The 20249-nt window shown below is 38.8% G+C and overlaps 3 protein-coding genes across 3 annotated transcripts in view; 1 reads left to right on the top strand and 2 right to left on the bottom strand.

Moving 5' to 3' along the window:
• Positions 1 to 788: 788 nt before the first annotated feature.
• On the top strand, positions 789 to 3330 carry LOC117942248 (titin-like). Its single transcript, XM_034867637.1, has 6 exons — positions 789 to 828; positions 933 to 968; positions 1204 to 1494; positions 1772 to 2044; positions 2371 to 2646; positions 2753 to 3330. The coding sequence occupies exons 1-6, from the start codon at positions 804 to 806 to the stop codon at positions 3091 to 3093; spliced, it is 1242 nt and encodes a 413-aa protein (XP_034723528.1). The 5' UTR covers positions 789 to 803; the 3' UTR covers positions 3094 to 3330.
• A 281-nt stretch (positions 3331 to 3611) lies between these two features.
• Positions 3612 to 6594, bottom strand: otol1b (otolin 1b). The gene is made up of 5 exons (XM_034867636.1): positions 6328 to 6594; positions 5475 to 5890; positions 5279 to 5368; positions 4945 to 5016; positions 3612 to 4858 (listed from the first exon to the last, which is right to left on the bottom strand). Exons 1-5 carry the CDS (start codon positions 6351 to 6353, stop codon positions 3960 to 3962), a joined length of 1503 nt encoding a protein of 500 aa, XP_034723527.1. The 5' UTR covers positions 6354 to 6594; the 3' UTR covers positions 3612 to 3959.
• A 12039-nt stretch (positions 6595 to 18633) lies between these two features.
• Positions 18634 to 20249, bottom strand: part of sptssb (serine palmitoyltransferase, small subunit B) — a 4295-nt gene continuing 2679 nt past the window's right edge. Inside the window, exon 2 of the mRNA XM_034867373.1 lies at positions 18634 to 19675. Coding sequence (XP_034723264.1) covers positions 19382 to 19624 — 243 coding nt within the window. The 5' untranslated portion in view covers positions 19625 to 19675 and the 3' untranslated portion in view covers positions 18634 to 19381. The remainder of the gene's footprint in view (positions 19676 to 20249) is intronic.

The following is a 20249-nucleotide window of genomic DNA, read 5'->3' as shown; positions in this document are numbered from 1 at the left end:
TTCTTTGCGTGTCCTCTAGATCTTCTAGCTTCTTGTGGTGTGATTTAGTAAAACTTAAATGTAAGAAAAGATTAACACATACTTTGTTGTGCGGGGTTGTGCAGTTTGGTGCCTTGCTCACTTCTCCTAACCCCAGCTACCAATCCTCACTCCGTACTTTGTCCCAAACCAAGTTCCTCGGACGACTGCCGCACCAGTGTTATTTTTAAAAACATATAGGTGAAAAAAGACCAACATAGTAGAATTTTCATAGATAATTGAGTTTTTCAGTGCCATAAATGTGCCCATGTCATTGGAGAGGGATGTAAAATAGGCACTTTTTACCTTTTTCAACAACATATATTGTCATTTGTTTCAAGTCTTCCTGTGTTTATTTCTCAATTGGTGTTGGTAGATTTCAAGTGAAATTCAGAATCAGTGAAAATAGGGTGTTTCTTTCACTTCCCTATGTTTTTCACTGACATCTCCAGGAAATATACTTTCGATAGGGCCAAGGAATTAAGTAGACATAAATAAAAAGAAAAAAAATATCATTATGAAATTAACATATTTACCGGTACGTACATACATACATAAAAGGAGATCGTCCCTTATATTGTAATACCCATCCATTCTTGTTTGTTGTTTTAAAAAAAGAAAAAGCTAATCCCCTTTAGCTTTCTGAGAAAGTATACACTTTTAGTATGTCATTTCTGAAAAAAGGGATATCCTGTGTGATGTGTTGGAACATAATTTTCACTTCCCTCCCCATTAGAAATAAAAGAATCTGCCTCAGTCTCTGTTTCTCACAAAAAAAATTTAAAATGGACACGGTCATTGTCCTACTTGGTGAGTTTTCATCCGTTCATTTGTAATAGCAAATTGTATCATTGTGTTTAAAATATTGTTTTCTACTTTTAATTGTCTCATGCTGGATTATGTTCCTTTTTCAGTTCTTTCGACACTACCACAGCTTGCTGTAACACAGGGTATGTACCACCTATTCTTATTATTAAATTCTAAGAACAGCCTCACATAACTAAATGGGAACTGTATACTGTATCAATAGAATCAATCTATCCACTGAACAGATGGCATTATGTGATTTTTAATTTCCTGAGCTAAACATTAACATTTGTAATCAAACCCGTGCAGGTATACGGATTTTCTTTTGATGGGGGGGATGTACATACCCAGCATACCCATATTTGTTTGTCTCCTCAGCTCCCCGTGTGACCTCGTTCAGAGCTGAACTGGAAATGGTGTCAGGGGATTCAAGAATCTTCTCTGGAGAGGAGCTCCGGCTGACATGCAGCATTCCCGATGTCCACGGGTCCTCCTGGACCTACTTGTGGTTCAGGGGATCTAAGGAACTCCCACAGGATGGGAAGGACCTCATTCTGTGGAAAACCAAGGTTCAAGACAGTGGGAAATTTTACTGCCAGGGAGTGAGGAACACATTAGTGGGAAACATACACACTCTCCAAAGTCTGCCTTTGGAGATTTACGTGGATGGTAAGATCTTGTTTATAAGTATCATTTCATTAGAAATCTCCTTGATTCACACGTGAGGCCCTCTTCTTCCTCTTTTTCCTACTTCTGCTACTCCCTTCAACTCTGAGAATTGGGAACCACTGAACTCCAGCTGCTTTTAAATACTGTATGGTGCCCCGTTGTGTGTTTGTTTTTAGAAAACGTGACCAAGTTCTGGTCACATTTAAAAATCAAATATCAATATAAGAGCAAAAGATGGTATTTGAAAGTCACTTTCTTTTCTTTGATCTTTGTTCAGGAGGGTGGGCTATCCTGCAAGTCCCACCTTATCCCGGCCTCGTCGGAGAAACCTTAAAGGTCACATGTCGCGTCCGAGGCACATCCCGACTTCATGAGGTGATTCTGTACAAAGATGGTGTTGAAGTCATGAGACAGAATGGCCTCAGCCCACATTTTTACCTGAATAACTTGACCCTGGAGGACAAAGGAATTTATTCTTGTAGGGCATCGTGGGATGCAGACAGGCGTACACGCTCTGTAATTTCAGCTGACGCTTTGGTGCAGGTCTTAGGTGAGTTTACATTCTGGGTTGCAAATGCTGAGTTTTGGTGAATTTTCACAAGTTAAATATATAAATATAAGTATAGTTAGACACCTCAGGAAATGTACTTATTGGCTTTCTTGCCAAAACTTAGAAGAACAATACCACTTTTGTATCTGAGAGCAGCATTGATCTTTTCAAATAACTCTCGGCAAGAAAGTGAAGAGCTTTCCCGTAATGTTGAACCATCGCATTCGCATAAGATCTTAGCATAATTCAAATAAAATAAATCTCAACATTCTTTTAAACTATTTGGATGTGTCAGTTATGTTCCTTCTTCTGTGGCTCTATCTCAGAGGTTCTGTCGCAGCCAGTTTTGGAGATTGCGGCAGACCATGACCTGATTCCAGTAAAGAAGATGAAGCTCATATGCCACGTCCAATACAACGGCCGTGCTCCTGCCCCCGCAATACACTTCTATTTCTACAACAATAACAACCGACTGGGAACATCAACCTCTGAGAACTATGATTTTGTCCAACGGACTCCAGGCCAATACAGCTGCAAGGCCAAGGTGCCTGAGTTGGGAATCTCCAAGTGGAGTGAACCTAAAAGCTTTGGACAAGTAACAGGTACGCAGAAGTAAATGTTACCTGTTGTGTGTCCTCGACTAAAGGTTCAAATCTAAAGTGTCAAAATTGCGAAACTTCTGAGGACAACTTGTGTCTGACCCAATAGGACCACAGATGCTGATGGCTCACGCTCATCATACCAGGGACCCATTGCTCTCCGTGCCTCTTGCAGATGCGCCAACAGCAGCCTGGCCCTCTCCTCACCGATCCACTGCAACTCCCACTTTTATTCAGCCTGCTGAAGTGAGCACTCAATCTACAGATCCTACACTGAGGCCTTCACAGCCAGCACCAAGCACTCTGCTATCAGCACAGTCTCTCACGCAAAATTCTATCCCTCTCCCCCTCAAAAAGTCTGAGGAATCTGGTGATATATCTGGAGGATCTGGTGATCTCCAGACACTGTCCTATGGTGACAAGTTCTCAGACATTACAGAAAATACATGATCTTAAATCAGAGTAATAACGTGCACCTGCCACATCTTTAGCTATCTGATATCAATCATATGTACATTGTGCTGCTGATGCACAATTTTGCTATGGTTAATTGTGTAACAAAAATTCTACATGTTACCAAGTGTCATCTTTATGATCTCATCTGTACAAAACTAACTGGATCCATAGGGCTGATAATAATAACTAATGTCATATTGTGCAATCAAATAAAGCATGAAACATACAGTATGTACTACTGGATTTTATTTTGGAATGAACTCTTTTTTACAACCCTATTGTACAATATTTAGTAGTCCAGTTATTAGAAGTATTGGTATAATAGCATGGAAAATGTATTTACATTAAAAATAATAATAATACAGTTACAGATCACATTGATAGTCTCTGGATACTTCACACATATATCATATATTTGTATGTAAGATTTCAATTTATGGTGAATAATGGTATGTTTGCCCTTAGTTACACTTGTCATGTCGTTAACAGTTTTATAGTGATTTTTTTGTTGGCTTCTTCCCCCAATTACCTGGGAGGCAATGTATGTGTTTTTTCAAGATTTTTCATTGACCAATTTACCAAATGTTTCAAACTGGACAAAATACCCCATATGTATGTTTATTTATAGATATTTTTTGATGTGTGTTACATGATAAAGGTTGTGTATATAAAAATGTTGTATATATACAATCAGTAAACAAACTTGTGTTTTTATTCAGAGGGCAACAGGTAAAAAAAGAAGATAATAAACATGACATTGATATTGCCAGTCCTTACATTTTCATACTAGTGTGTAGAAAAGCTGTTCCAGCAGTTCATAAGTAATGAATGTAGTGTAGCACCACCAGTATTTGTCCTTTTCAGACTGTGTCTGAATACAACAGGAATCCAGAGAAGATGCTGTCATCCTCCGTGCTGGCATACACCCCATTCCAGTCTCTGAGCGTCTCCATCCAAACCTGATCATCTACCGCCAGCCGCAGCACCACCAGAGAGGACGCCTGGTCGATGTCTTGACCGTACAGAGAGTCCCGCGTCCTTACCCGCCGTGCCCCGTTCACTACCAGGGTGGCTCGCAGGGGCTGATTCCGTACGGTGATGTGGAATGAGAAGACATATACCCCCGCATGGATGCATGTAAAGCTACTGGAAGTGACATTGAAGTGGTTCTCTTCGTTGTAGAAGACTTTGTCAAAGCGGATTGGAAAGCCAGAAGGAGGGAAGGACTTTTTTGGGGAGATACCTACACTGAAGGCTGAGCGTTTCTGGGGAACCCCTGATCCCTTAGCTCCTTTGAATCCACGAATGCCCCGCTCACCTCTCATCCCAGGGTAACCTCTGTCCCCTTTTGGCCCAAGCATCCCTCTTATGCCTTGTGGTCCTTGAGGTCCTGTAAACCCTGGTTCGCCCGGTGGTCCAGGAGGTCCCTGATCCCCTCGGAGGCCTACAGGACCTGAGGAACCATGCTTGCCATTCATTCCTGGAATGCCCATTGCTCCTGGAATGCCAGGGGACCCAGTGTCCCCTCGCTCACCTTTCTGTCCTCTCTCCCCGAACGTGCCACACTCCCCCTTATCTCCCTTGTCTCCTTTAGGACCAATCCCAACAGCCACCCCTGGAGGTCCAGCTGGCCCCTCTTTTCCCGGTTCTCCTTTCTCACCAGCAGTCCCGTTCTGGCCAGGTTCCCCTTTAATCCCACCATCACCTTTGACTCCTTGTGACCCTATCTCACCTTTCTCACCTTTTGAGCCAACATCACCTGCAAGGTAAGGAAAACTATATCAGAACTGTTGAAGCCAGGAAACAATATTAAACAATTCAGCAATTACCGGATCAGGTTGGCACCTTTTTGTCCTGGTTTCCCTGGGACTCCTGGTGGCCCAGCTGTCCCACTGCTTCCTCTGTCACCTTTGTCCCCTGAGACATTGAGTCAATGAACAATATCCAACATAAGCAATGAGAATATTTATTTTTTTAACTAGTGAAGAACAACAATATTTTTGATATGGTCTGTGTAAATGTATGTAATGTGTGTGTTGTTCCCAAGGGCCGATGGCTTCACAATATGTCTTTTAATGTATGATGCATCATGGCTCCATTCTTTGAACATGTGATAATATAATTGTAAGGTTTATGAAATTAGTCATTTTAAATGTGCAGTTAACTATGTTATACTCACCTCTGTCTCCTCTTAACCCCATAGGACCACTCACTCCCGGTGGTCCAGGTAAACCAGCTGCTCCTGTAAGGCCTCTTTCACCAGGTGGCCCTACATAATGAAACATAGGCTAAGTTTAAAATGTTGAAAGCAAACAAATTAATTGAATAAACCTAAAGCCTTTTTCTCTAATACGCTTTATCAGTTAGTCTCATACCAGCCATTCCTGTGTCTCCCTTTGGCCCCCTGGGGCCTCTCTCAGGTGGACAGCACTCGCAGAAGTTGAAATAGCACTCGTTGTAATCTAGAGTGTAATTCTCAGGGCCAGCACCAGGGGGCTCAGTGCTGTCTCTGTAGTGCTGTGGCCGGACCTGATTTGGATAGGTGGTCCTCTCAGTGGTTGGCAGCGGATGGGGCTCCACAGGGTTTGCGCTCGGCACTATCTTGAGAGTCTTGGGCATGCTGGTGGTCACAGGGCTGTGTACGGTGACCTGAGGGACGGGTTTCTTGGTGTACTGGTACTTTGGCTTCTGTGTAGTCTTAGCTTCAGCGCAGGACACCACAGTGAGTGTAACCACAACTACAACCACAAGGGTAGACTGACAGGAGATAATCCTCATGGTTGAATGGGATCTGAGAACAGAGTTTAAAGGCTTGTTTCTTCTGTTTGTCTACACTCATTTCATTTTCCATCCACTTTAGATTTAAAGACAAGAGGTTACAAAAATAGCACATCCGATCAACATTTTGCTGTTACAAACCACTCAGCATTGTTTCTTCAATTTGGATTGTTTCTCTCTGTTTCTCTTTTCTCAGTCATGTGCCATGGTGACTCGAAAAGTCTGCAGTTTGACTGTTCAAAGCTGATTTAATGACTGTTTATTAGTAAATTCTGTTGCTACAAAGTTTAGCTGCAATGAAAACCTGCACATTCATCATCTTTATCAAGTTCAGCATACTCCTCAACATATGTCATTCTTCTTTACACATAAAAACTATAATTTAATAAATAACCCATCAATCACCTTTCTGTGAAAAATGTATAATTTAACAAAATTAATGAGACTCACCCAGTTATGCATAAGTGGTAGGTCATTTATCCTCTCTAGCGGTTTGGAGGCAGCGCCAGGAGCTCCAGGTCTCTCTGATATCTCTGCCAGGCTTGGGCAAAAGAACATCCCCACCAATGAGAGTGTCTGCTGGAAGCACAAGGGGAGGTCTGAAATCCAACTACGGCGGGCTGGATCTGACCCAAGGAGAACCACTGTGCTGTGGCCCATTCTCTGTACCCCTGTTGTGTAGAAAGGTGCTTTTGTGACACGGGATACAGCGCCCGCCAGGAGCACTCCCTCGCTGCGAGCTAGGCAAGGAGCAAAGGCCGTGGGGCAATGGGTCACCCGATACGGGAGGCATTCCTCCAACATCCAAACTACTACCCAGGCTCTTAGGGTGGGACAAAGCCAAGTAAAGAGGGTTCTATGACAGAGGCCAGGGCACTATAACACTGCAACTCTTTTAAAAGTGTAGGTTTAGACAGTATTCTGCATGAAGGTGCAAACTGTATTTTACGGATCTTTTACATGTATAGTACCACTCAGTTGCATGTTAACACTTTAAAGTATGCCTAGATATCTGCAGCAATTGAATTTAAAATGACTAGGATCTGCAAGCTGGCATGCAGCACAGGGGGCTAAGTATTTACAATCTACTGGTACTTGGTGAACATCCAGAAGAAAGCTTTAGCCTTAAAAGCACTGATAATCTCCTCACTCAACAGTTGCTAAACCTGAGCTGTTTGTCAAAGGAACCAGCTTATCTCATTTGAATCAGTGCAGTTGCAATGCTTGCCTGATCACTGTGACCAACTTTCTGCACATGAGCCCCCAAGATCGCTGGCAGCTACATTTGTTAACTATGATTTATACTGTGTTGCTGGACAAAGATTCTTTATTACGCTGTAACAAGATAGCATTGGGTTTTTATAGAAAAGTGATTTTCTGGTAGCTGTCTAGTTGAAACTCTTGACTGGCCGATGAATGAATGTTTGAGCAACGGACATGCTTCAGTTGTCGAAGACCTCACGTCCTCAGAGGGATCTATGACCAGCTATGAGTGAGCAGGAAGAAGGGAAATGAAGTTTTGGAAAAAGAGAGGGTTGATGATGGGTTGAGGGCCACTAAATAGGAGAAGATTGTGTTTATTTAAACCATTTTTCATCTTCTTGTGTAGGCTACTTTCCTTTACCTCCTAACCACTTCTCCCTCCTTCCCAGCAGCTCAGATGAAGTGTCCCTGACTCACCCCTCCATAAAAGGCGAACAGATGGAGAGTAAGATATGCAGCTGAGTCCTGAGAGAGGGGTGCCTCTGGGGTTCTCCATGCCCGACCTCAACCCCCATCGTCTCTCAGCTACATTCAGACCACACACAACAGCAGCGGTCAGCTTACAGTGCCCAGCTGGTCACAGAGGACTCAGGCGCCGCTCACCTGTCCCTTCATTTAACACTGGCACCGGCCCTGCCCTCAGCCTCCATCCATACACACTGGAGAGCGCTGGATAAGGAAGAGTTAACTTACTCAACAGGTGCAGCCGAGCAGAGAGAGGACCTAAGATGACTTGGATGGATGGAGGTGTATTGCCTTACATTAACCCTATTCATGTAAGCAAGATCCTGAAGCTGCAGTGAATGCGTATAGAGAGGGTGAGAATAAAAACAATAAGATAGAGACTTGTTTAGTAACCAACAGAGCCACAGCCACAATCTGTATGATTATTCCAGTACTACTAAGGCCATAGACAGTTTTTTTGTTCTTTACTGTGGGATCTTATCAAAGGAAATCTAGATCCTGCAGAATTAGCAGCTAATGACTATGGCAGGAGATCTGCTGGCAGTGAAGACACAAAGTACAAAACAAACTTCTCCTGTCACACATTTCAAATGTGCTCACAGGTTGTGTAAACATGATGTCCTTTTCTACAAAAGTTGTTTGAAGAAGCACAACAGACACAGATCAACAACATATTAAAAATGAACTAGAGTATGCATTTCCGGCAGAAAATCCTTGTGGATGCTGAAAAGCAAAATTGCTAAAGCTAAGCTGTATTTCTGACGTAACTGCACAGAAGAAGGTGAATAAGTGAGAAAAGTTGAAAAGTTGGAATGTTTTTAATTAGTATTCATTGAGATGTTGAATAATGCCAAAAACGCCCCAAAAAATAATCTTTAAAAAGAAAGAAAGAAAGATGAAGCACATCTGTAATTGTAATTTTTCTACGTCCAGCCTTAATCAAGCCTTGCCTGGCTTTGATGTTTAATTATCACACCTTTTTATTTAGTTAACTGCTTGCTTCAGAGACAACGTTGCAGAGGAGGCTCTGGGAGAAAAACGTGTTCTGGTTAATTGGCATTCCTTTAAACCAATCAAAAGCGCGGAACGGAGCACCGTTGCCGCTGGAAAAAAAGCCTCGGGAAGGAACTTCTTGTGGTGGATGTTGAAAAAACAGTGATCCAAAAGTCATAGTCTAGTTACTATGTTGAAAAAAGTGATAAAAGGTCATGGTATATGTATGTCAAACTTAGTCATGGTAGAGTACTGTATGTCAAAGTATAGTATAGTTTGTTGATAAAAACTGATAAAAAGTCATAATATATTATGTTGAAAAAGGTAAATTGAAAAGTGAAAGTATGTATGAAAAAATGATAAAAAGTGACTTTGTATGTCAAAAAAGTGATAAATAAAACATATAGTATGTTGAACAAAATGCAAAAATAGTCATAGTAAAGAATATCAAAAAAGTGATTAAAAAAAAGTAATATAGTGTGTTGAGAAAGTCATTGTAGTGTATGTCAAAAAATGTGATGAAAAGTCATAGTTTTGCATGTTGAAAAGTTTCATTGCATAGTATGTCAAAAGAAGAGATAAAAAATTTGTAGTATTGCATGTTGAAAAAAGTTATAGGAGAGCGTGGCACAACAATTGAAACAAGTTAAATTATTGAGTGTCAATCAAAGTGATAAATAAGTCATAGTATAGCATGTTGGAAAAAGGTGATTAAAAAAGTCATTGTACAGTATGTCGAAAGAAGAGATAAAGAAGACATGGTATAGTATTTTTAAAAAGTGATAAAAAGTAACATTATAGTGTGTCAAAATAAGTCATATCAGACGTCCAAAAAAATAAAATCGACAAAAGTCAGGATAGTATGTCAAAAAGTGATTAAAAAAAGTCATAGTATAGCATGACAAAAAAAATCATAAAAAAGTCATATTATAGGGTGTCAAACAAAGTGATAAATAAGTCATAGTATAGTATGTCAGAATAGTCATAGTACAGTATGTCAAAAAAAGAGATAAAAAAAGTCATGGTAATGTACATCGAAGTAGGAGTGATAAATAAATTACAGTATAGTTTGTTGCAAAAGGTGATACAAAGTCATAAAACTCATAATATAGCATGTCAATTAAACTGATCAAAAAGTTATAGTATAACACGTCCAAAATGGAATAAAAAGTCATGTTGTATGTGGAAAAAAGTCATAAAGTGATATAGTATAGAATGTAGAATAAAAGTCATAAAAAAGTCACAGGATAGTATGTCGAAAAAAGTTATAAAAATAATAGTTTACTATGTAAAAAAAAGGGATTAAAAAGTCATGGAAAGTCATAGTACAGTATGTAGAAAAGGTGTTAATAAGTCATAGAATAATTTGTTGAAAACAGTAATAAAAAAAGTCATAGTATAGTATGTCAAAAAATTCATAAAAAGACAAAGTATCATAGAAAAAATGATTGATAAAACATTGTATGGTATGTTGAAATAAGTAATCGAAAAGTCATGCTATAGTATATCGAGAAATAGTCATTTAAAAGGTCATTGAATGCTATGTAAAAAAAATCGTATAGTGTAAAATATTTTGAAAAGGGGTCAAAAAATCAAAGTATAGTGTGTCAAAAAAGTAATTAAAAAGTTATGATAAGGCAGGTGGAAAAAGTGATTAAAAAGTCATAGTATACTATGTAGAAAAACCAATAATAAGTCATAGTATAATTTGTTGAAAAAAGTGATAAAAAAAGTCATAGAATGGGACAGTATGTCAAAAAAGTGATAAATAAGTTACAGTGTAGTATGTCAAAAAAGTGATAAAAAGTAATAGTATAGTACTGTATGTTGGAAAAAGTCATAAAAAGACATAGTGTAGTATGTCAAAAAAAATCATCAAAAAGTCATAGGGTAGTATGTCGTAAAAATGAAGAAAAAAAAGTCATAGAATGTTGAAAAAGTCATGGTATGGTATGTCTAAATAAGTAATAGAAAAGTCATGCTAAAATGGATTGAGAAAAGTGATAAAAAAAGTCATAGTGTTATATGTCAAAAGCCATAGAAGCCATAATAAAGTATTTCAAAAATGGATAAAAAAAGAAATCAAAGTATAGTAGGTTGAACAAAGTGATAAAAAGTCATAGGATAGTATGTTGAAAAAGGTTATAAAAATACTAATATTATACATACTGTGTCAAAAAAAGTGATTACAAATATAGTACTTGTAAAAAGCCATACAAACGTCATAACGTCATAACATGTAGAAAAAGTGATAATAAGTCATAGTATAATTTGTTGAAAAAGTGATGTCAAAATAAGTCATAGAATAGTGTTTGGAGAAAAATCCTAAAAAGACATAGTATGGTTTGTAGAGAAAAATCCTAAAAAGACATAGTATAGTTTGTAGAGAAAAGTCATAAAAAAGTCAAATTATAGTATGTCGAAAAAAGTCATAGTATAGTATGTCAAAAAAGGTCAAAGTATGGTACAGTGAGGAAAAGAAGTGTTTGAACACCCTGCTATTTTGCAATTTCTCCCACTTAGAAATCATGGAGGGGTCTGAAATTGTCATCGTAGATGCATGTCCACTGTGAGAGACATAATCAACAACAAAAAAATCCAGAAATCACAATGTATGATTTTTTAACTATTTATTTGTAATATTTGTAAAATAAGTATTTGAACACATGAGAAAATCAATGTTAATATTTGGTACAGTAGCCTTTGTTTGCAATTCCAGCGGTCTAACGTTTCCTGTAGTTTTTCACCAGGTTTGCACACACTGCAGAAGGGATTTTGGTCCACTCCTCCACAGAGATCTTCTCTAGATCTGTCAGGTTTCTGGGCTGTCGCTGAGGAACACGGAGTTTGAGCTCCCTTCAAAGATTCTCTATTGGGTTTAGTTCTGGAGACTGGCTAGGCCACGCCAGAACCTTGATATGCTTCTTCCAGAGCCACTCCTTGGTTCTCCTGGCTGTGTGCTTCGGGTCATTGTCATGTTGGAAGACCCAGCCTCGAACCATCTTACCACCCCCATGCTTCACAGTAGGGATGGTGTTCTAGGGATGGTACTCATCATTCTTCTTCCTCCAAAAACCGTTAGTAGAATTATGACCAAAAAGTTCTATTACGGTTTAATCTGACCACATGACTTTCTCCCATGACTCTGGATCATCCAAATGGTCATTGGCAAACTTAGACGGGCCTTGACCGGTTCTGGTTTAAGCAGGGGAACCTTCCGGGCCATGCATGATTTCAAACCATGACGTCTTACTCTATTACCAACAGTAACCTTGGAAACGGTGGTCCCAGCTCTTTTCAGGTCATTGAACAGCTCCTCCCATGTACTTCTGGGCTGATTTCTCACCTTTCTTAGGATCATTGAGACCCCATGAGGTGAGATCTTGCATGGAGACCCAGTCCGAGGGAGATTGACAGTCATGTTTAGCTTCTTCCATTTTCTAATGATTGCTCCAACAGTGGACCTTTTTTCACCAAGATGCTTGGATATTTCACCGTAGCCCTTTCCAGCCTTGTGGAGGTGGACAATTTTGTCTCTTGTGTCTTTGGACAGCTCTTTGGTCTTGGCCCTGTTAGTAGTTGGATTCTTACTGGTGGACAGGTGTCTTAATTCAGTTAACGACCTCAAACAGGTACATCTAATTTAGGATGTTAAATGGAGTGGAGGTGGACATTTTGAAGGCAGACTAACAGGTCTTTGAAGGTCAGAATTGTAGCTTATAGACAGGTGTTCAAATACTTATTTGCAGCTGTATCATACAAATAAATAGTTAGAAAATCATACATTGTGATTTCTGGATTCTTCTTTTTAGATCATGTCTCTCACAGTGGACATGCAACTACGATGACAATTTTGGACCCCTCCAGGATTTCTATGTGGGAGAACATGCAAAATAGCAGGGTGTTTAAATACTTATTTTCCTCACTGTATGTCAAAAAAAGTCATAAAAAGACTTGGTATAGTATGTGAAAAAAAAAATCAAAGTATGCAATGTCAAAAAACTGAGAAAAAATCACAGTATTGCATGTCGAATAAGTCAGAAAAAATGGTAATAAAGTCACAGTGTAGTGTATAGACAAAGTTAAAATATAGTATGTCAAAAAGTCATGATGAAAAACTGTATAAAAAAGTAATAATACAGTTGGTTGATCAAAGTGATAAATAAGTCATAGTATAGTATATCAAAAAAGTCATAGCATAGTATGTCAAAAATGTTATAGTATAGTATGTCAAAAAAAGTGATTTAAAAGTCATAGTACAGATCGTTGAAAAAGTTACAAAAAGTAATAGTATACAGTAGTATGTCAAAAAAAGATAATGAAGTCACAGTGTAGAATGTAGAAAAAGTTATAACATAGTACTGTATGTCAAAAAAGTGAGATAAAAAAATAGTTAGTATGTTGAAAAAAAAGATTAAAAAGTCATAGTACAGTATGTCAAGTAAGTAAAAGAAAGATTTTTAAAAATCATAGTATGTTCAAAAAAAGACAACAAAGTCACAGTTTAGCATGTGAAAAAAAGTTACAATATATAAATAGTTACTATGTCAAAAAAAGATTAAAACAGTCATGAAATTGGCAGTGGTAGTAGCTCAGTCAACAGGGAGTTGGGTTGGGAACCAGAGGGTTGCTGGTTCAAGTCTACATAAAGACTAATGTATGGTGCTGGACTGGTACCTGGGGAGGGCATTACCAAGGTGCTCTTAAGTAAGGCACCAAACCCCCAGCATGGGCAGTCCCCTCACTGTGACATCTCTCCATTTAGTGCAAGTATGCTTTAATAAAGGATACATTATTACCATTATTGTTAAAAAAGTCAATAAGACGGTATGTTGAAAAAGTAATAGTGTAGTATGTCAACAAAAGTTATGAAAAAAAGTTATTGTGGAACATGTCTACAGCAGCACACTCTGAAATATACCACAATGTAAAAGAACTTGTCAAAAGATAATTTTTGGCTCCATAGTACTTTCTTAACTAGATTCAGAGCCTTGTGATGATTCTACTTGTGCATACATTAAGATTATTGTTGTCACATCTGTACCATCCTGGCACCACATCACTCCGGTCCTAAAACAGCTTCACTGGCTTCCCATCTCTCACCGGATCACATACAAGATCCTGGTCCTCACCTACAAAGCCATCCACCACCTTGCCCCATCATACCTCACTGTCCTCCTCTCCCCCTACCAACCTTCACGGGCCCTCAGATCCACCACAGCCGGTCTCCTCTTTGTCCCCAAGTCAAAGCTCCGCAGTTTTGGGGACCGAGCCGTTTCCAGGGCAGCTCCAAGGCTGTGGAACTCCCTCCCCCATGAGATCCGCATCTCTGAGTCCCTCACCATTTTTCAGTCCCGTCTGAAGACCCATCTTTTCTGTTCTGCCTATCCTTAGTTTTTTTTTTTTTTTTTTTTTTTAATAACTGTCCCTACTCTGTTAAGCGTCTTTGAGCTCGGGAAAAGCGCTATACAAATTCAATTTATTATTATTATTATTATTACCATCTGGCAGACTTCTGATATAGGTTTAACCACAAGGATCCTGCCTGCACACAAAATACATATATGATTTTTTATTTTTATTTTCATATCCAGATGAAGATGTTGCTTTAAGAAGTATATTAAGGAGCACAAACATCCTGCTTCTTTATCAAGCTACACTGCTCTTCACCAACTTTTACAGCCAAACGTAGCACAACGTTTCCATTTGAAGTCCATTGACCATGTCAGGGTTTGGCTCCAGTTGTGGTTTAACGCCTTGCTGGGTTTCGTTTTTTATTAGGCCAACCACTCCCAAACTCATATTGACTGATTCCTAGATCAGATATGATGAACTGTGGAGCTGGGAGCTGTGTCATGAGGAGATTTCCTCCTCCATCTTTGAAGGCATGTCAATAATTACACAATCACGCTAAATGCCACAGCACAAGCCTTGTCTGATTGCACCAGGATCAGTCAAGAAATAAAGTTGGTGTGAAACAATAGGTTAATTTATTCTCAAATCATGATACAGTGATCCTGTACATGATCTCTGTTGCGATGCATTGCATTCACAAATCATGTTACTACTTGGGCTTTTGTGTCTAATTTAATCTGTGCTTATTGTTTGCCATCAATGTTTTTAGAACCTCTGCTTTAAAAAAAACAAAAGAGAAACCAATAATTAAAGAATGAAAATGTAGAAGTAGAGAAGCTTGTGGGCTGACAAAGTGTGAAAGTGTATTCTGCATCCATAAAACGGTTGACTTAGTATGAATGGGACTTTTGGTAAAACAATCTTTTCTTATCATTACAAGGAAAAACATGGTTCCAAGAGTGTTTATCTAAGACACACACACACACCCATTCATGCAAACAATGTTTGCTGAAAACAGGCCCGTTAAATTACACTATTGTATTAACATTATATTTTCATGTCCTGTCTCTCTTTTTTCTGCAACCAACTTTCAGATTCAAAAACTACCCAATCATTGCAATTGCATTTGTTTTCACAATAAATCACAACACTGAGTCATACAATTAACGGGAAAACATTCTGATTTATTGGTCACATTAGTTGATCATACAATACAACGTAGAATGAATCTGATGTCTTTAAAATGTACTGATTTTAGGACAAACATTGTATTAAGCTAAAAACTGGAGCAAATAATATAATTATAATCAAATTACCTAACTTGGCTCTGTAAAAAAAACTAACACAAAATCTTGCAAGGCTGTTGATATCACTACCCTGAAAGGCTGTGCTGTTATTGGAGAAAGTGTACTGTTATTGTCAATATAATGTGTTTTACTAACACTTCCAATACATGTGTTTAAAGATATAATAAAATATATTTCTGCATTATTGGCGTAATTTTGACCCCTCTAGTAGCTCTAACCTCCGTCAAAACAAGTGAAACATAAAATAATACAGAGTCATTGTAAATCATAAAATGTCCCAGAACTATGCAAAGTAACAGTAAAACAGCACTTCTCTTAAAACAAATCATTTTTTCATTAGAAAAAATAAACAGCTGTCACTTAAACTCTCCATCCAGTCTACATGACATTGTGGGTCACAAAAAATGTCACAAAAACGTCACTGAAGTGAAAGATGTCATGAAAAATTCACACTATAGTAATGTTTGATTATAGTTGATTACAGCCCTGATTCCAGACTTTTTGAACCTCTCTGTCTGTGGATGTGACAGTTGCTTGGAGTCCAATGTAAACACAGCAGAAACAATACACCACCCCTATGAGTGGTTCTGTAGTCTGCAGATTAACAAAGAAAGATTGCTTTGTTTACACCTTGTCATTATGGAGATAACCCCTGGCCTCTTCCTTCATGGGATGCAAATTAACATCAGAAGTTCTTCATAGACTCCAATGCAGACTTGCACCCCGTAGGATTGCACAAGAAAACGCTGGACCAGAGAGGAGAGGAAGGGAAGTGAAGGAAAGGAAAGGACAGGAAAGACAGACAGAGGAGAAGAGATAAAAAAGGAAAGAAAGGAAATGAAACATGATGGAGAGGAAAGGAAAGGAAAAGTGAAAGGAAGAGAGAAATGGAAAAGTAAGAAAGGAAAGGCAAGAAGAACAGTGGAAAGAAAATTTGTGGAGAGGAGAGTAAGGGTAGGAAAGGTAAGGAAGATGTAAAGAATAAATGAAGGAAGAAGAAAGAAAAAGAAGGGAATGGAAAGGAAACGTAAGAAAGCAAATGAAATGAATGAAAATGTAAAAAAAGAAAAAAGAGAAAGGGAAGGAGTATAGAGGGCTTCAGTGGTACCTTAGGATGAGCTTACATGTGCGAGTTCAGAACTCAGGCTGTTGCAGCAACTGGGAAAAAACAGGACGGAGGTTTCCAGTTGCAAGGCATAAACATGGTTACCTGATTAGTCCCTAAACTGATAACAATGCTCATCCAATATTTATTTCAAACTATTCTACCAGCAAGTCTTTAAAACATGTTTTGCTTATCCTTGATTAAATTAAATTCAACTTTACTTATAATATCAAATCATAACGAGAGTTATCTCAACACACTTTAAAGAAAGAGCAGGTCTTGACCACACTCCATAATTTACAAAGTTCAATACAACAATTAGTAATTACCCCAAGAGCAAGCATTTAGTGCGAAATTGGCAAGGAAAACTTCCTTTTAAGGAGAAACCTGGGACAGACCCCGGCTCTTGGTAGGCGGTTCCTGATGGTGCCGGTTGGGGTTGTGATGAACAGTGGCAATAATAGTCACAATAAAGATAATGGAACTATGACTGGAAATAGTAGTTGTAGTAGTTCATGGCGTAGCAGGGCACTGTAGGGCGTTATTGGGTGTAACAGGGCACTGCGGTGCATAGCAGGGCGTAGCAGGATGTAGCATGGCGTAGCAGGGCTCTGCAGAGCGTAGACGGGCGTAGCAGGGCTCTGCAGAGCGTAGACGGGCGTAGCAGGGTGCAGGGCAGGACCACAGCAACAGCTGCGGACATGATTCAGGTGCCATCCTAATCCAAGAATAACTTCTGGGCAAACAAAAACACAAGTACTCCCCAGAGCTATGTTAGTAACAAGCATTTCTTAACATGGATTTGAATTGTTTCTGTGGCCGTAGACCTCAGGTAAACACAGCTTTGTGGACATTGAAGCGTTGCCTAGTATCTGCAGTAGGGAACGCATAGCCCCCGGGTATTCATGTATGCACTGTCTAGGTAGAACTGGTTAGTTGGCTCTGCCTCTTATTGTGCAAAATCCCTTTTTGTGGTACTGTCAATTGTGTCAAGATTGTGCGTCCCAAAAGCTTTTGTTTAGCTTGTTCTTGCATGACAACTGCCCTGCTCGACTAAAGGAATAACAAAGTTCATATACTGTGTGAATGCATGTTTTTAACCATCAGTATGCACAGACATTCTCTTCAAAAACAAACAAGGATGAGAAAGACAACAGTCGTCTAGGTGTCTTCAGATGTCTTTATTTTCTGAATATTGCAGTGATGTGTTGCTATCATGTATAAATGAAACATTGATTTTGGTGAACGATGAAAAAAAATCATTCTTAAAATAGGAAATGTCGGGGACAGCTATAACTGTTTTATTTTCATGAAATGACCAACTGGAACAATATAAAAGGTGGAAAAACAAACTTAAGAACAAATCGTGTGTTATTAATGGAGAACACAGATATAAATAATCAAATAAGTTTGGTAATTGACATTGTAACCAGCCAAGCATTTACCATTGTGTATAAATATATAACTCCATATAAAAAAAGAACTTGAGATCATGATTAAACTGTAGTCAGCGAGCCCTTTAATTAACAAATCTCCTCAAATGATCAAAGATGATCTTAAGCACGCAATACTCATCACAACTAGCAGAAATCCTATATGACTCATTCTTTCATTCTCTATAGGTCAACTATAGGTGAGGAACACAGTTTTTTTCTTTTTGGCCTGTCAGGCTTAGCTTTTTATTCAGGCCAATTTGCATTTTGCACGTAACAGCAAACAGTTCTAATTTAAGTTGAGAGGCTGTTGGTCATATAAAGCTACATCTTTAACAAAGCCAAGCCTAAAATGCAAAAGTGTTTTGTGTCAATATTAGCTTTTTCGGGCACACCTTCCTGGCATACCAGGAAGGAAAGGGTGAGGGGTGGGGGTGGGGAATGGGGTAAAAGAGAGAGCGCTCTTATTTTGTTTTATTGCTCACAGACCAGTAAATCCGTAAATTCCAAAACTGCGTAACAGATTGTGACGCGTTTAGATTCATTGCACAGCTGGGCCTTTTCTATCTACGCTCTCTTGAATGATCAGCTACTGAAAATGTGCAATGTATGTACCCTGTTAGTTAATATTCCAGTGCATGCAAGCGACTAAAAAGGTGATAATGGTTCTGACACAAAACCATAACAGTGACATGTCAGAAAATCTTGGAATGAGTTTCAATTCCTGTTTTATCAAAGAACAACTCCCAATCGGTGATAACATGGCGCCAAACATGTAGCAAATAAACACATATTTGAAGTGGAAGTTTACTGATCACAGAGTAACAGTTGATTGCTATGTGGGATTCATAGCAAAAAATAGTGTCCTAGAACACAACTCTTTTTCCCTATTGTTGGTACGTTTGCAGGCACTAAACATTGCAAAAGATTCTCACTCCAAATTTAGTAACCATAAAACAACAGAGAATTTAGTGCACTACATATTAAATGTTATGGGGAGTTGGATTTAAAGGCGTGGGTATTAACCAGTTAGGTAGGGTCTATTATGGTTGTATTGTGGGGAAAATGGGGGGCAGTGTTTCAGGGTTTTGACTTGAGACTAAAAGTCATGATATCGCTGCCTGTGATGCTTTGATTATAAACACTTTTGAATCAAGTTTTTTTTATGGACATGACATACTAAATTGCCGGAAGGCTCCTTTAAGGTAGCATAAATGTCATGTTGGAAAGAAGAGAGTCTAGTTTTTTTGTAGTGAGACGAGTACCATGTACTACCCATGTATAACCCTAGCATGCAAAACCCAGAGGTGGTATGCACTCACACAGGACATATGGTGAGAAAGACATAAATAAATAGGACAAACAACATTTCACAAGACGTTTCACAGCGAGGGGGTAAATGTAATGTAGAGTTGTGTGTCTAATACCATGGGGTAACACCAGAGGGCTTGGAATGTAAAGAAGATAGTTAAGCTCTAATTTCCAGATCATTTCATTAAGATCTTCATATTTTCAGCATTGATTATCTGAGGTGTTAATCCACCCAGTTGCTGCCTCTTTTTCCTCCATATTCTCTCCATCTTTTAGTTCATGAGTGCCATGGTGCTCTCAGGCTGGCCGCCAAAGATCTTAGAGAAAAACTCCAGTGCAAGGCGCATGTGGATGGGCACAAAGACATACGAGGTATAGATCACCATGGCGATCACGGAGAAGAGGACGGAGTTGAAGATGGACTTTTCCCAGGGCTCCAGGACATAGATGCCAGTGATGAGCAGGTACTGGTAGTACAGCCAGGACAGGTACTCCCTTAAGTTCTTGAAGTTCATCTTTCAAGCCAGACGGAAGGAAAAAAGAGGTGGAGTGTTGTGAAATTCAAGCTGTAAGAAAGAAATTGAGTTTGAGAGGACATGCTCATGAGCATGCAGAGAACACAGATGCAGTACCTCAATATAAAAAAAATACTCCACTACAAGTCCTGCATTCAAAATGTTACTTTAGTAGAAGTACATAAATATTAAAAATCTAAGGTAGAAGAAAGGACCCTGTCAGAATTTTACATTAATGGATTATCATATCATAGTGTGAACTGCATTTTCTGTTGCTAGGAGTAAAGCTACTTTACTGTCAGTTGGTTTAACCTAGAATGATACATCATACTTTATGAGCTGATTGTATATTTTGTAAATCTTCAATCCTCAAAGTTGTCAAATGAATGCAGTGAAGTAAAAACTCCAATATGTTTCGTCTGAAATGTGGAGCTGAAGTTAAACATTAAATGGTATTATTCTCACTTTACGTATAGAGTAAATCTACTTAGTTACTTTTCATCACAATTTACTTCTTTTAGTTGTTCAATTTTATGAAGGAACACCCTTGTGAGGGACCAAGCAGTTAGGCATGAGGAGTCACAAGAGAAATTCCAAAAAGCAAGAGTTTTATTTCCCAAAAAAT

Source organism: Etheostoma cragini, chromosome 3, assembly GCF_013103735.1.
Source record: "Etheostoma cragini isolate CJK2018 chromosome 3, CSU_Ecrag_1.0, whole genome shotgun sequence".
NCBI classification, from domain to species: domain Eukaryota; kingdom Metazoa; phylum Chordata; class Actinopteri; order Perciformes; family Percidae; genus Etheostoma; species Etheostoma cragini.
This window is presented reverse-complemented; position numbering and strand designations above follow the sequence as displayed.

Coding starts and splice junctions, on each gene's coding strand:
- LOC117942248 (XM_034867637.1), top strand. CDS start 804: ATGGACACGGTCATTGTCCTACTTG. Junction 969..1,203: donor ACAGCTTGCTGTAACACAGG/GTATGTACCACC, acceptor TTGTCTCCTCAG/CTCCCCGTGTGACCTCGTTC. Junction 2,647..2,752: donor AAGCTTTGGACAAGTAACAG/GTACGCAGAAGT, acceptor CTGACCCAATAG/GACCACAGATGCTGATGGCT.
- otol1b (XM_034867636.1), bottom strand. CDS start 6,353: ATGACCTACCACTTATGCATAACTGG. Junction 5,891..6,327: donor TACCACTTATGCATAACTGG/GTGAGTCTCATT, acceptor CTCTGTTCTCAG/ATCCCATTCAACCATGAGGA. Junction 5,017..5,278: donor GGGGTTAAGAGGAGACAGAG/GTGAGTATAACA, acceptor TCAATGTCTCAG/GGGACAAAGGTGACAGAGGA.